The sequence below is a fragment of the Sinocyclocheilus rhinocerous genome, unplaced genomic scaffold, assembly GCF_001515625.1.
Source record: "Sinocyclocheilus rhinocerous isolate Xijiao unplaced genomic scaffold, SAMN03320098_v1.1 scaffold1735, whole genome shotgun sequence".
Taxonomy (NCBI): Eukaryota; Metazoa; Chordata; class Actinopteri; order Cypriniformes; family Cyprinidae; genus Sinocyclocheilus; species Sinocyclocheilus rhinocerous.
Window position 1 is genome coordinate 436,092 of NW_015642868.1, and position 12,358 is coordinate 448,449.

The 12,358-nt window shown below is 34.3% G+C and overlaps 3 protein-coding genes across 7 annotated transcripts in view; 2 read left to right on the top strand and 1 right to left on the bottom strand.

Annotated features, from left to right (window-relative positions):
- The window catches only part of LOC107756879 (collagen triple helix repeat-containing protein 1-like), a 6,095-nt gene extending 5,115 nt beyond the window's left edge, over positions 1 to 980 (top strand). Inside the window, exon 4 of the mRNA XM_016574198.1 lies at positions 692 to 980. Within this exon, the coding sequence (XP_016429684.1) occupies positions 692 to 840 (149 nt within the window). The 3' untranslated portion in view covers positions 841 to 980. The remainder of the gene's footprint in view (positions 1 to 691) is intronic.
- Positions 981 to 3,889: 2,909 nt separating this feature from the next.
- On the bottom strand, positions 3,890 to 9,952 carry LOC107756894 (mitochondrial folate transporter/carrier-like). 3 transcript variants are annotated; one of them, XM_016574217.1, is made up of 8 exons: positions 9,837 to 9,952; positions 9,470 to 9,651; positions 9,065 to 9,215; positions 8,779 to 8,864; positions 6,648 to 6,802; positions 6,082 to 6,195; positions 5,663 to 5,808; positions 3,890 to 4,535 (listed from the first exon to the last, which is right to left on the bottom strand). In XM_016574217.1, exons 2-8 carry the CDS (start codon positions 9,636 to 9,638, stop codon positions 4,409 to 4,411), a joined length of 948 nt encoding a protein of 315 aa, XP_016429703.1. In that variant the 5' UTR covers positions 9,639 to 9,651; positions 9,837 to 9,952; the 3' UTR covers positions 3,890 to 4,408. The 3 variants fall into 3 exon arrangements, with proteins under 3 accessions (XP_016429703.1, XP_016429701.1, XP_016429702.1); XM_016574215.1 differs by having other exon boundaries at positions 9,470 to 9,671; XM_016574216.1 differs by lacking the exon at positions 9,837 to 9,952 and adding an exon at positions 9,764 to 9,782 and having other exon boundaries at positions 9,470 to 9,671.
- A 954-nt stretch (positions 9,953 to 10,906) lies between these two features.
- septin7b (septin 7b) overlaps positions 10,907 to 12,358 on the top strand; it is a 15,804-nt gene continuing 14,352 nt past the window's right edge. For 2 of the 3 annotated variants that reach the window (XM_016574211.1, XM_016574213.1), the window contains exons 1-2: positions 10,907 to 11,017; positions 11,605 to 11,606. In XM_016574211.1, coding sequence (XP_016429697.1) covers positions 11,014 to 11,017; positions 11,605 to 11,606 — 6 coding nt within the window. In that variant the 5' untranslated portion in view covers positions 10,907 to 11,013. The remainder of the gene's footprint in view (positions 11,018 to 11,604; positions 11,607 to 12,358) is intronic. The other variant, XM_016574214.1, reaches the window with a different exon arrangement.

Genomic DNA, 12,358 nt, shown 5'->3' on the forward strand with positions numbered 1-12,358 from the left:
TCAGTATAAAAAATGTATTATATATATGCTTCACCTGAATATTCATATTATATTATTATTAAAATAATATTAATTATTCAATCATTATAAATGAATAATTTTAAAATATATTTTCTATTTCAGCAAAGTTTTTTTTATAAATTTGTAAAATATTTTAAACATGTATAATAATAAGCATCTGATCATTTTGCAGAATTACGCCTTTCAGGATGACACAGGATATTTGGAGTTTAGGTTTATTTTGCGATAATGACAGTCGGTTTGCCCATTATGCCATACATATGTTAATGAGGAGCACTAAAGGCAGGCTTGTGTAGAATGACCCATGCTGTTTTTCCCTCAGTACTGACCTGTAATATAAAGTTCAAGCCGGTGGTCCATTAACAGTGATGCATGATAAATAAAACACTCAATGAAAGCCTTTTATGGCTCTTGTGCTACAGAGCAAGTATTTGAAAAGCTCTCCGCTCTAAACACTGCAAATAGTTCGGTGTGGATTAATTACAGCAGATAAGGGTGTCTCTGAATTTCTCATTCCCCCTCAGGGTGCAATAAAGCATGTCTGTTTATCTCTGTTTTTCGAATGGTTTTTTACCTGAAGCCTTGAGATGGTCATCTGAGAACCAGAGCAGAGTTATCAGATGGACACAGTGAGAAATGGTCAGACTGACACGCCGTCTGTTTGTTTCAGTTGAAGGTTTATGTGAAGGAGTGCGGAAAGGCCTGGTGGATGTTGCGATCTGGGTGGGAACCTGCGGCGACTATCCGCACGGAGACGCTTCCACCGGCTGGAATTCTGTTTCCCGCGTGATCATAGAAGAGCTTCCTCTGAGCAGCTGAGTCCAGAAACGTCCAAGCACTTACTGTCCTATGACATTTTTAAACTTCGAGGATGAATTGCTTTGTACTATACTCTTATAAAGGTTATTTATTGGCATTGACGGTTTCATGAAGAACATTTAAATTCATGGAACCTTTTAATTCCATAAAATGTTCTTTAAAGTTCCAAAAAGGTGGTTTTTCACAGTGATGCCATAGAAGAAGTTCCTCAAAAATACTTAGTTTTTTCAGTGATCAGTTCTCAAAAGAACCATTTTTTCTTAGTGTGCTGAACATTTTAATCATCTAAAGCAGGGGTCCTCAAATGGCGGTCCGCGTTCTGGTTCAGAATGTCAATGGCAGCACTATTTCACAGTTACAGTTTTACCGTTTCCGCAGTTTAAAGTGAGCAGGATGTCAAAACAACGGATCTGTACACACCACAACGCTCAGGTCGTTTATGATGATCTTTCAGCGTTACTGTATATCTTTATTTAGAACCAAACATGCTTCATTCAAACCCTTTTCAGAGACGTAAATCACTATAAGAGCTACAGATGATGTGGTTATTTTGACTACAAATAAAGGTTCTTTATTGGTATCAATGGTTTAACAAAGAATCTTTACCATCCACGGAACCTTTTCATTCCACAAAAGGTTCTTTACAGTGGAAAAGGGTTCTTTAGATTATTCAATTATTATTCACACTCAGAAAAAAAATGGTTCTTTTAAGAACTGTTCACTGAGAGGTTCTTGGGGGGGAACCAAAACTGGTTCTTCTATGGCATCACTGTGAAAAACCTTTTGGAACCGTTATTTTTAAGAGTGTACACTAGCAGGAACACGGTGAGCAGCAAAATAGATTGATATTTTTAATAAAACACTGCAGAAAATGAGAATGGAGAATGCAACAAATAGATTTATTTTTACCTGTTATACATATATGACTCCGACCATTCAGATAAACAAGTTTTTTGTCAAGACCTTTTTTTTGTACATTTATCATTATTAATCAGCTTGTTAAGAGCATTTCATAATAATATAATTTTTAATATTCATATCCAGTTGGGCTCAACTGATTTTTTTTTTCTTTTGGTATAAAAATCCTCGAATTACCTAATTACTTCATCTTTGACGACTATTTTGACTGTGTTTATTATTATTATTCTTTTCAAAGAATATCTTTTCTTTTTCTTCTATGGCATCTCTGTGAAAACCCTTTTGGAACCTTTATTTTTAAGAGTGTACACTAGCAGGAACACGGTGAGCAGCAAAATAGATTGATACTTTTAATAAAACACTGCAGAAAATGAGAATGGAGAATGCAACAAATAGATTTATTTTTACCTGTTATACATATATGACTCCGACCATTCAGATAAACAAGTTTTTTGTCAAGACCTTTTTTTTGTACATTTATCATTATTAATCAGCTTGTTAAGAGCATTTCATAATAATATAATTTTTAATATTCATATCCAGTTGGGCTCAACTGATTTTTTTTTTTTTCTTTTGGTATAAAAATCCTCGAATTACCTAATTACTTCATCTTTGACGACTATTTTGACTGTGTTTATTATTATTATTCTTTTCAAAGAATATCTTTTCTTTTCAAAAAGTACTGTCCTGACCTCCACTGAGAAGGAAATGTAAAGACTGGACTTCTTGGAAATTGAATCAAACACCTCTGATCTAAAGAAACTTATTTCACTATAAAGAACCTTTTGTGGAATGGAAAGGTTCCATGGATGAGAATGCTTTGTCGTGGAACCATCAATGCCAAAAAAGAACCTTTATTTCTAAGAGTGGACAAAAGGTTCTGTATATTATTAAAATGTTCTTTAAATTAAGAAAAAGCTTTTAAGAACCATTCACTAAAAGGTTCTTTGGGGAGCCAAAAACTGTTCTTCTGTGGCATTGCAGGAAAAAAAAACAACTTTTGGAACCTTCACTTCCTTCCAACCTTGATTTATTTCCAAGAAGTGCTTCTGCAGCATTTGTTCGCAGATGTCACTTGGTTTGATATTTTGTGACGTTGAAGTATATTTAAGTTTAACAGCTCTCTCTTGATGTCTACCTGTACAAACAAGGGCTGAAACAATCACATAACCTTGTATTGTAGCGACAGACTCTTAAAACAAACTACAGCAAAAGTAGGTTTGTCAGTAATTATGTTTAACAATTCGAGTCTGGATAGGTACTGTAAAAACTCTGAATACATTTTATTGGCTAATTTTTAAATGTCAATACAGTTTTTTTTTTTAAAGAACTCCTAACTTGAGTACATGTTCTTCAAAGAGCATCGGGTAGGGGACCTATGAGCATAACACATTTTAAGGCCGAGCTCATTAACACAAATGTCAGCAATGAGCCTGAAATGTCAGATTCAGTAAATCGGTGTGCGCTTGTGATTGGAGGAATAAAGCCTGAGGTTTGGTTTGGCCGTTGCACAGGACACAGCAGCAATGCAACATGGATGTAAACATGAAGTAGACTTATATACATAAAACAGTTTTACCATTGATTTACTCTGATGAATTACCATTAAGCCTGGGCAATATAGCTAAAAAAAAAAATGGTGTCACTATTTTCTGCCTTCTGACAATATTTGCAATACAGATCTCAAAATGTATGTGTTTGGTCTGAAATGGCGGAAAAGACACTTCTAATGTTACAGTAGATTTCTATTTCAATAAATGCTGTTCCTTTGAACTTTCTATTCATCAAAGAATCCTGGAAAAAACAAAAATATCAACAGATGTTTTTAACATTGATAAATAATGCAGCATGTTAGAATGATTTCTGAAGGATCATGTGACACTGAAGACTGGAGGAATGATGCTGAAAATTCAGCTTTGATCATAGGAATAAATTACATTTTAAAACATATTCAAATAATAAACAGTCATTTTAAATTGTAATAATATTCCACAATTTTTATGATTTTTCATCAAATAAAGCAGACTTGGTGAGCATAAGGGACTTCTTTTAAAAACATCTCAAAAATTCATACCAACTCAAACGTTGCCACACCGAGGGATGAAACAATTGTTTTGAATTGTGAAAGATAAAAAGCACATTAAAATTGTTATAATATTCACAATGTTGCTTAATTTGATATTACCAGTGAATTAACAAATATCGATATATTTCATACTGCCCAGCCCTAGTTACATAATTCATCTTTAGATCTTGATAAAAAGTTAAAACCTTGTTTGATTTGTACAATTTTTAATTAGATAAAACAAACTGAAATAAACAGCCTGCATGTGCATATAATTAACAGCCACTTAAAAATTGCCACATAATATATACCACATGTCCATATTCACCATAATGTCACCAATGTTCTAGAGAAACCAATCGAGTATCGGTTGCTTGACAGGTGACTCTGTTAGACACTTTGAACTCGGTAACATCGTGCATTTCAGTTTTCCAGAGAGGACCAGGATGTTTTATTTCTCTCTATTCACATTTCTGACTCCTCCATTGGCGTCAAACACTGTCGCTGACGGGACGTCCCGTCCCATCCCAGGTCCTGCTCTGCTCCCTGCAGGACGGCTCCGCTGCACTTATTCCTGTTCTCAGTTCACTTGTGCTGGTCCAGGAGGAAGCGGGAAACATTCTCATAGACCACGAAGGTGATGCAGCAGGCCGGAGTGACTCGGATCAGGTTGGGCACCATGCCTTTGTAGAAACCCAACAGACCCTCGTTTCTGATCAAACACCAGGAGAAAGACAAAAGTTATGTATAAGATCACTTTACTTTAACTGCACCTTTTACCATGTGCATAAACTGCTTAGACTAGTCTTACAATTTAGTAATCTAATCTTTTTCTCCAACACTGGTCAGAACTTTGTGAACCCAGCTACATAAAAAGGTAAACTGGTCTAATTTGAATCTGAAAAGTAAGACTGATTACCACTTGGTTAACTAGTTGGTCAAACTAGTTCTTGACATAGTGGCTATGTTTATGCAACCCACCCCAGAAAATTGATGTGAAAATTCATCAAATGTATCAGTTTGTAACTAATTATGCTCATATCAACCTGTTATGGGTTCTCTAGTTGTTTTGATTCTTTTCTAAAGAATGCTATTATTTTAGATCATTTTCTAGTAACAAGTATGATGACTAGTATGATGACTAGTTTATTAAGATTTTTTACTAATAATACCTTAATTCGACAAGGCTGCATTAAATTGATCAAAAGTGACAGTATATGCTATTATATTACAAAAATAATATTGCTAAATATTACAAAAAAGTATTAAATTTGTTTATGTATATGATTGATATTATATTATAATAATTACACAACATATTTCTATTTTAAATGCTGTTCTTTTGAACATACTATTAATTGAACAAAAAGTATTAAAGTTTACACAAAAAGTATTAAGCAACTGTTTTCAACATTGATAATATAATAATTTTTAAAAAAAAGTTTTATGAAGGATCATGTGACACTGAAGACAGGAGTAATGATGCTGAAAATTCAGCTTTGCATCACAGAAATAAATTACATTTTTAAAATATATTCAAATAGAAAACAGTTCTTTTAAATTGTAATAATATATCACAATATTAAAATTTTTACTGTGTTTTTAAATTAAAATAAATGCAGCCTTGGTGAGCATAAGAGACTTCTTTGAAAAACACTAAAAAGCTTTTGAACGGTAGTGTATAAAATGTAATGCAGTTAAAAAGTCTATAGGGTATTCAGGAGGGTTCGATAGCATAAAAGTCAAGTTTGTCTTTTTGTTTTTGTTATTTAGATCCCCAACATTTGGTTTGCTAATGTGCTTTCTTGAGATTAGCAAGTATGTAAATCTCACGCTTACCTAAACGTTCTGCGGACGACATCTACCACTCCATCATACGTGTTGTGCTGATCTTGCAGACGGGCTCGGACCACCTGATACGGGTATGTCGTAGCCACTGCGAATATTTTGGACAAAGCTGCCATGGTAACATATTCTAATGCATTCTAGAGAGAAAATAGAGCACAAAATGCACTGTGAGTTTCTACAAACCGCATTAATGAACCGACAAACGTGGTTGTTTAGCATAATACCACTGTGTAAAGTGATGCCAAAATGTATTTGGACACCTAAAATTAAAAGTGACAACAACATTGCTATTTTGAAATGTTTATTGTAGCATAATGTAATGTTTCACATTTTAAAAAGGCGCAATATGCAGAAAGCCAAACATTCAGTTCATTTTATAAGCCATCAAAGTGTGTCTTGCTCATACTAACCAGTTTAGCATCTGATTGCATCTTTCTGTATTTGTTATAATCTCTCTTCAGCTCTTCATATGCCATGAACTGCAGTGCACCATGGGAGGTTCCAAACAATCCCGGGACAAACCCCTAGGGATCATAACAGTTAACTCAGCTAGATGAAACAAACAAACAAACAAACCCCACAGCATGCAACTGACACACAATCACAAATATTCCCATGCACGTTCCATATTTCCTTATACAAGTGCTTCTCCTAGTGGCAAAAAGAAGAGTTTCATCAACTATTTCCTGTTAAAAGGAAACGATCCTGTAAGGGAAACAGGTCAATTTAGCTCAAAGGGAATCATTTAAGATTTTAAAGGGAACTCCACCAATAATATGTAAGGGACAGAATCACTGTTTTACGGCTGATCACTGAGACGGCCACTGTGTCTTGGGCCTCTTGTGGAATTCTGGGCTCCTCAGGTTTCAGCCATGTTTGACCAAATCTTAGATTGTCTGATTCGGTCTGATATCCTACAATCCGCCCACCGACTGCACAAAACGACCCGTACGCTGTCATAGAAACTCTTTTGTACCCGATAGAGTCCTGCGATCCCTTCATGCCGGTAGATTTTCACAAGAGCATCCATCATCCCCTTGTACTGCTTCTTAGATGGATCGGCGCTGTACTGCAGAACCAGGCGAGTTTTGGTGACCCAGATCGGATTGGTCAGGCAAAGCGTCATCGCCCCTAAAAAACAGTGAGACCGAATATAAAGTAAATGAACGGCAGCTGTTGTAAAACCAAGATCCACATGAAAAGAGTCATTACTGGACCTTAATGGCTCACGGTGGGTCATTTCAATGAAGGATGCACCTCATTCAATTAGAGAAGCCCATGACACACACACTCTTCAACATGAGCTCTTTGCTGGAAGTTTAGATTATACACCGTCCTTCAGATCAATATACATCGCGTTTAATGTCACGAAAAGCTTTTTATGATATTAATGGACAAATCGTGACTTAGCCGGTGGTCATTTAATCTAAAATGTGACAAGGACTGCTGGTCTAGTGATAGATTGCTCTGCTAATGATTGTGCCCACTTGGCTATAAAAAATAAGGGTTCGTTTAATTTTAGCAAGCTTATGTACAACTAATTTGGTGTCGTTCTTGTATTTCTGTACATATACGTGTATATATATATACATGTGTGTGTGTGTATATATATATATATATATATATATGCATATACATATACTTATACATATACACACACACATTTAAAGATGTATATATAAACATTCATTAACATTTTTAACACTATAAATATATAAAAATATATATATATATATATATATATTGTATATTACTTATACATTTTTACTACTACTAACAAATACACACACACACACTCACATATATAATGAGAAAAAAAGATAATTTTGTAAAAGCAGAAACGACAACAGAAGTGTAATTTACTTTTTATGGTAATGATTTAATTCTGATTGAATTTTCATGCTCTCTGTTCTTTTAGGACAAACATTCAAGCCATTTTTAGGTCACGGCGCACCAGCAGAGAAGCACTGATCTACAGAGCTCGAGAGTTGATGTGTTTCAGACTTAAAAACAACCAATCAATATTCTGGGCTATGCCTCATTTGTTATGCTCCAGTTTATGTGTCAGCACTGATTAGAAAGGCATGTGTTGAAATTCACTTTGTCAGCGTCTTTATCATTTTGACTGATGGGAGAAAATAAATGAGCAATACACAGGAAAACAGAGGAAATACTTGAGTACTCATCCTTTGTATTTTAAGTGAAGGTGAGATCTTGTGTTAGTAAAAACACTAATGAATTTTTATTTAAATTAAAACTGTATTTATTCAATTCCATATGTTACTTATATTTCAAAACCACATATATAATTATTTTTATCTCCTTTGATTTTGAGTTGAAGCATTTTTGGTCCAAATTAGGTATAAATATTTTAATATTGATTTTTTTTTTTTTACCTTAAATTTTTTTACTTTATTATTATTATTATTATTATTATTAACGGGCAGAAAAAAATTACTAAACTATCATGAAAACAATGTTTTCATGCAAATTAAAACCCTTAATGATCCTAAAATATGCTTCATTTTATATAAGCAAAATATAATGTATTAATAATAACAACAACAACAATATTTCTTTGTTGTGATTTTGGGATGAAAATGACATGGACGTGTGTGTATATATATACATCCATATATATAGACTGAGAGAGAGTGAGAGTTAAGAAAATGAAGCCTATTTTGGTACAAATTATGTATAAAAATTTATTTTTTTAATTACTTTTATTTTTAATACAGTAATCAACATTTGAAGTGGATCAAAAAAGTTGATCAAAGTTGTCCTGAGACAAGAACACATTTTGGTTTTAGGTTTTAGGACAACTTTGATGAAAGGTTTTGATCCACTTCAAATGTTGACTACTGTATAACAGAAAGTAATAAAAAAAATGGACAGAAAGCATGCTAAACTGTCATAAAAATAATGACAATGCAAAAAAAAAAATCTTAAAGGTCCTAAAATAGGCTTAATTTTAATTATGCAAACAGAATGTATTAATAACATTATTAATATTTTGTTCTTGTGATTTTAGGGTGAAAATAACACAGTCATGTTCTTGACAGCATTGGTGAGATTGATGTGATGAGCGTGTCTGTGGTCATACTGACCTGCTCCTGCTGCTGACAGCAGATGTTCAGTGGCACTCAGCTCTGTCTGTCTGCCCTCTTTGTTGTACGCTTTGATTGCATTGTAACTACGAATAAAAGAGAAGTTATAATACTTGAGAGAGATTTATATCTAACGATATACTTCTTTATCTGTGGTAAGCAGAATAACAGACTCTGGAACTGTTAAGCATGCATTATTTTCACAAATTCACAGCTCCTTACATAATGCAAAAATATGTAGCATTCAGGATGCATTATACTGTGCTCATTACAGAATGATGCATACAAGAAAAAGTAAAGTCCCCATGATGCTCCAGCACCCCAGATATTTGGGGTGACACCTTGATAAAGGCCCCGGAGACCCTCCTGCTGCCAGACGCTTTTCATGCAGTGCAGAATTCCACTGTATTTCGGTCTCACGTCCAGCCCGTCACTCACTGCAATACAGTATAGAGCGAAAGATGTGAGCCTGTCTTACTCATGCCACACATTTCAGCACTGCATGCTTGTGTTAGAGCAAAATCTCTCATATACAGTATACAGAAAATCTGTCAAACTAATAGATTTATTAATCAATTTATGTAATAATTTAATTAATTATTAAATATTATTATTAGCCAGATCTATTGACCTCAAATGATATAATCACCAAGTACGTTTAATGACATATTGGTTCTGGTTTTACACATACCTGCAAACCTAACTTTGACCAGGTCCAGAGGATGCAGCACTAGTGTGGACACCACTCCTCCACTGAGCCCTGCTATTAAATGCTCGATCTTCACATGACTGAAGAGTCTCTGCAGGCTGCCGGTGAGGGTCAGGGGTACAGGGGAGCCCTGGGTGGGGCTGGGGCTCATGACTGCTCTTTTACTGCAGGTCAACACCATAGACTGTATAAAAACAGGTCAACACACAAAATCACCTACTTTAACATTAACCCAGTCTTATAGATTCGTTTTAAAGCATTTAGACCGGTAAATACCTTTTTGGGATTTGTTATTACAGCCGTTATAAGTCAAAGTTTCAGTAAGAATTAACTGTGTGCATGACCTTACCAGTTAATGTCAGATTATACACAGTGACAGACAGCAGGGATGATTCGGAAACATGCTGAAAGTGGAATATGGCGCTTCACACAACACAAACTGCGCATGCGTACCATTGCAATTTCAAAATAAGAGTCTTTAACGAGTACCATGACGAAACAGTCATTAGCGGAAATAAGAAAATAATAAATAACCAATTTAATAAAATAAAAAACAGACCCCCATTAAAAAAAATTTGCAATCGACAGTATATTAATTATTTATGCCTTCATTTCTTCAACAGTTTTTTTTCTTCATTTTCCTTTTTTCTATTATTATAAAAAAATATGTAATATAATGTCGTTCTCTGAGTTAAATAAATAGTGTCATGACGAAAATTATAATTAGAATAATATGGTACTGAGAAACATTAAAAGGCATTCATTTTAAAATATACCGTCAATAGAAGATTTATTATTTTTGAGAAATTTTATTTTCCCCGTCATTCACTAGACCACAATTTTAGAAGTCACAATTTTCAAAGCACTCAATTTAAAGCTAAATACAATTACACAAAGCATCAGTTTTACATACAAAAAAATCTAAATAAAGAATGATAAACGGTAATAAACGGTTGCATGTTTAATACTGTATAATTACTTTTTGCTATCAATAGAAAAACCTCAACAGAACTAAAAGTACGATCAGTTTGCAAATTATATGATAAATAAATAGCAATACATAATACAATAATAATAATAATAATAATAATAATAATAATAATACAAGAATAATATAATTTGTACAAACCAAAACATAAGCGTTCAATTGGTGGCACTTTTATTGTGTACGTACTAAAAGTATGTAGGTCAAAGCTTACCAGCCGTCTTCAGACCATAAAGACCTCTTTATGCTGAACATTTCAGAAATAATATATTGGGGTAATTAGGGAAAAATATTTAAATTATTTATCTCTCTTTCTGATCTGCTCCTGGGAAGTGTGCGTGCGTTCTTAATATCGCGAGATTTAATGATTTGCCTGGCTATTCACCAAAGTTGAGTCACGTATTTTGCGTAATCTTTCTCCGTTCATGTGAATGGTTGTTACGCCGCTGGCGTAGCTGAGTTTTGCGGAAGTGGTATCAAGGGGAATGTAGGGCTGCCAAAGAACGATCGGTTTCTAAAGCGGCACTTGAACGTTAATATTATGGGTAAGTTCCGCTCACTTTTACGATATACCATACACCAAACATCGCCGTTTGAGTCTCGGTAACGTTTACGCGGCTTTTGGGTCTAGTCGAAGCATTTCGGTGGTTTAAATCGACGCTCGCTAGTATTTTTACTGTAGTTTAGGTTAGTGATTGCGCGCGAGGCATTTCCTGTCAGTTTTTTTCCTCCCGTGAGTCATTCAAGAGCGAAAAACGGGCTACGTTTGTTAGAATTTAATCAATATTAACCAAATACTCTCCTTTTTAAAAAGGTTTATTCTTAATTGTTAAATATAACAGGAACATAATTTGCAGTAATACTCATTTTTAGAACACAAGCAAGCTAATGTAGGTTAGCAGCTAACGTTAATTACACAGCTGCTGGAATAATGCAAGTATTTCATTTCTACATTTTGATTACATATTAAATATTTAAACATTTTTGGAGTTTAAATATGTCCTGCGATCTCTGAGATGTTGTTTAGGTGGATACTAGACAGAAAAAGACATGCTGACAGGTTTGAAAACTAAAAAATCAATGTTGTTTTGCAGATTGTTTTTAGATTTGCCATAATAATCGAATTTAAAAGCAGTTTACATTGAATGGGTCGTTTTTATCACTCCAGATATCATCCATACCTGCTAATGTATGGATTGAGAGACAGCTGATGCTATGCAAAAGCATAAATATTGTTTTTTTTAGCTATTTATTAGTGGTTTGGTGAATAAAAGCAGATAGAAGTGTTTTAAAATGTTATTTCCTTCAGTTAATTCCTTCACATCAAAAGCAGCTGCTGTATGTCATTCAGACATGCACTAAAACTGCGGTCAGGCTCTCACATCCTGTAGACAGATCTGTTTTAAACAACTGAATGCTTCACCTGGTGTGACTCTGGGTTTGTGTATTTTACTTTCAACTGTGTGGCTTTAATATTTGGCTTTATATTAGTGCTGTTTCTCATCTGTTTGGCTTCTCATTGCATATTCTGACTTCTGAGTGCCTGAGGTTTGTGTATATTGCTCAGACTAATTAAAGTAATACTGTAAAGGGCGGTCATGAGATTTATAGCTTAAAGAAACCAAGTTATCATGCAGAATAAATGATGCTGGTGACATTAAAGGATGCAGCCGAGTGTAACCTAGGGCTGCACGATTAATCGAATGCGATTGTCATGCGCATTTTGATAGTAATGCCGGTTCTGTAATCAGCAGGAAATCATCATCACGTGCTTTCAGATGGAGCAGAATTTACTACACATAGCCGTAGTTCACTGACAAGTTACGCAAAAAAAATCGCAGACGATTTTATTGCGTGATTATGAAATCGAAGAAATCGTTCCCGAT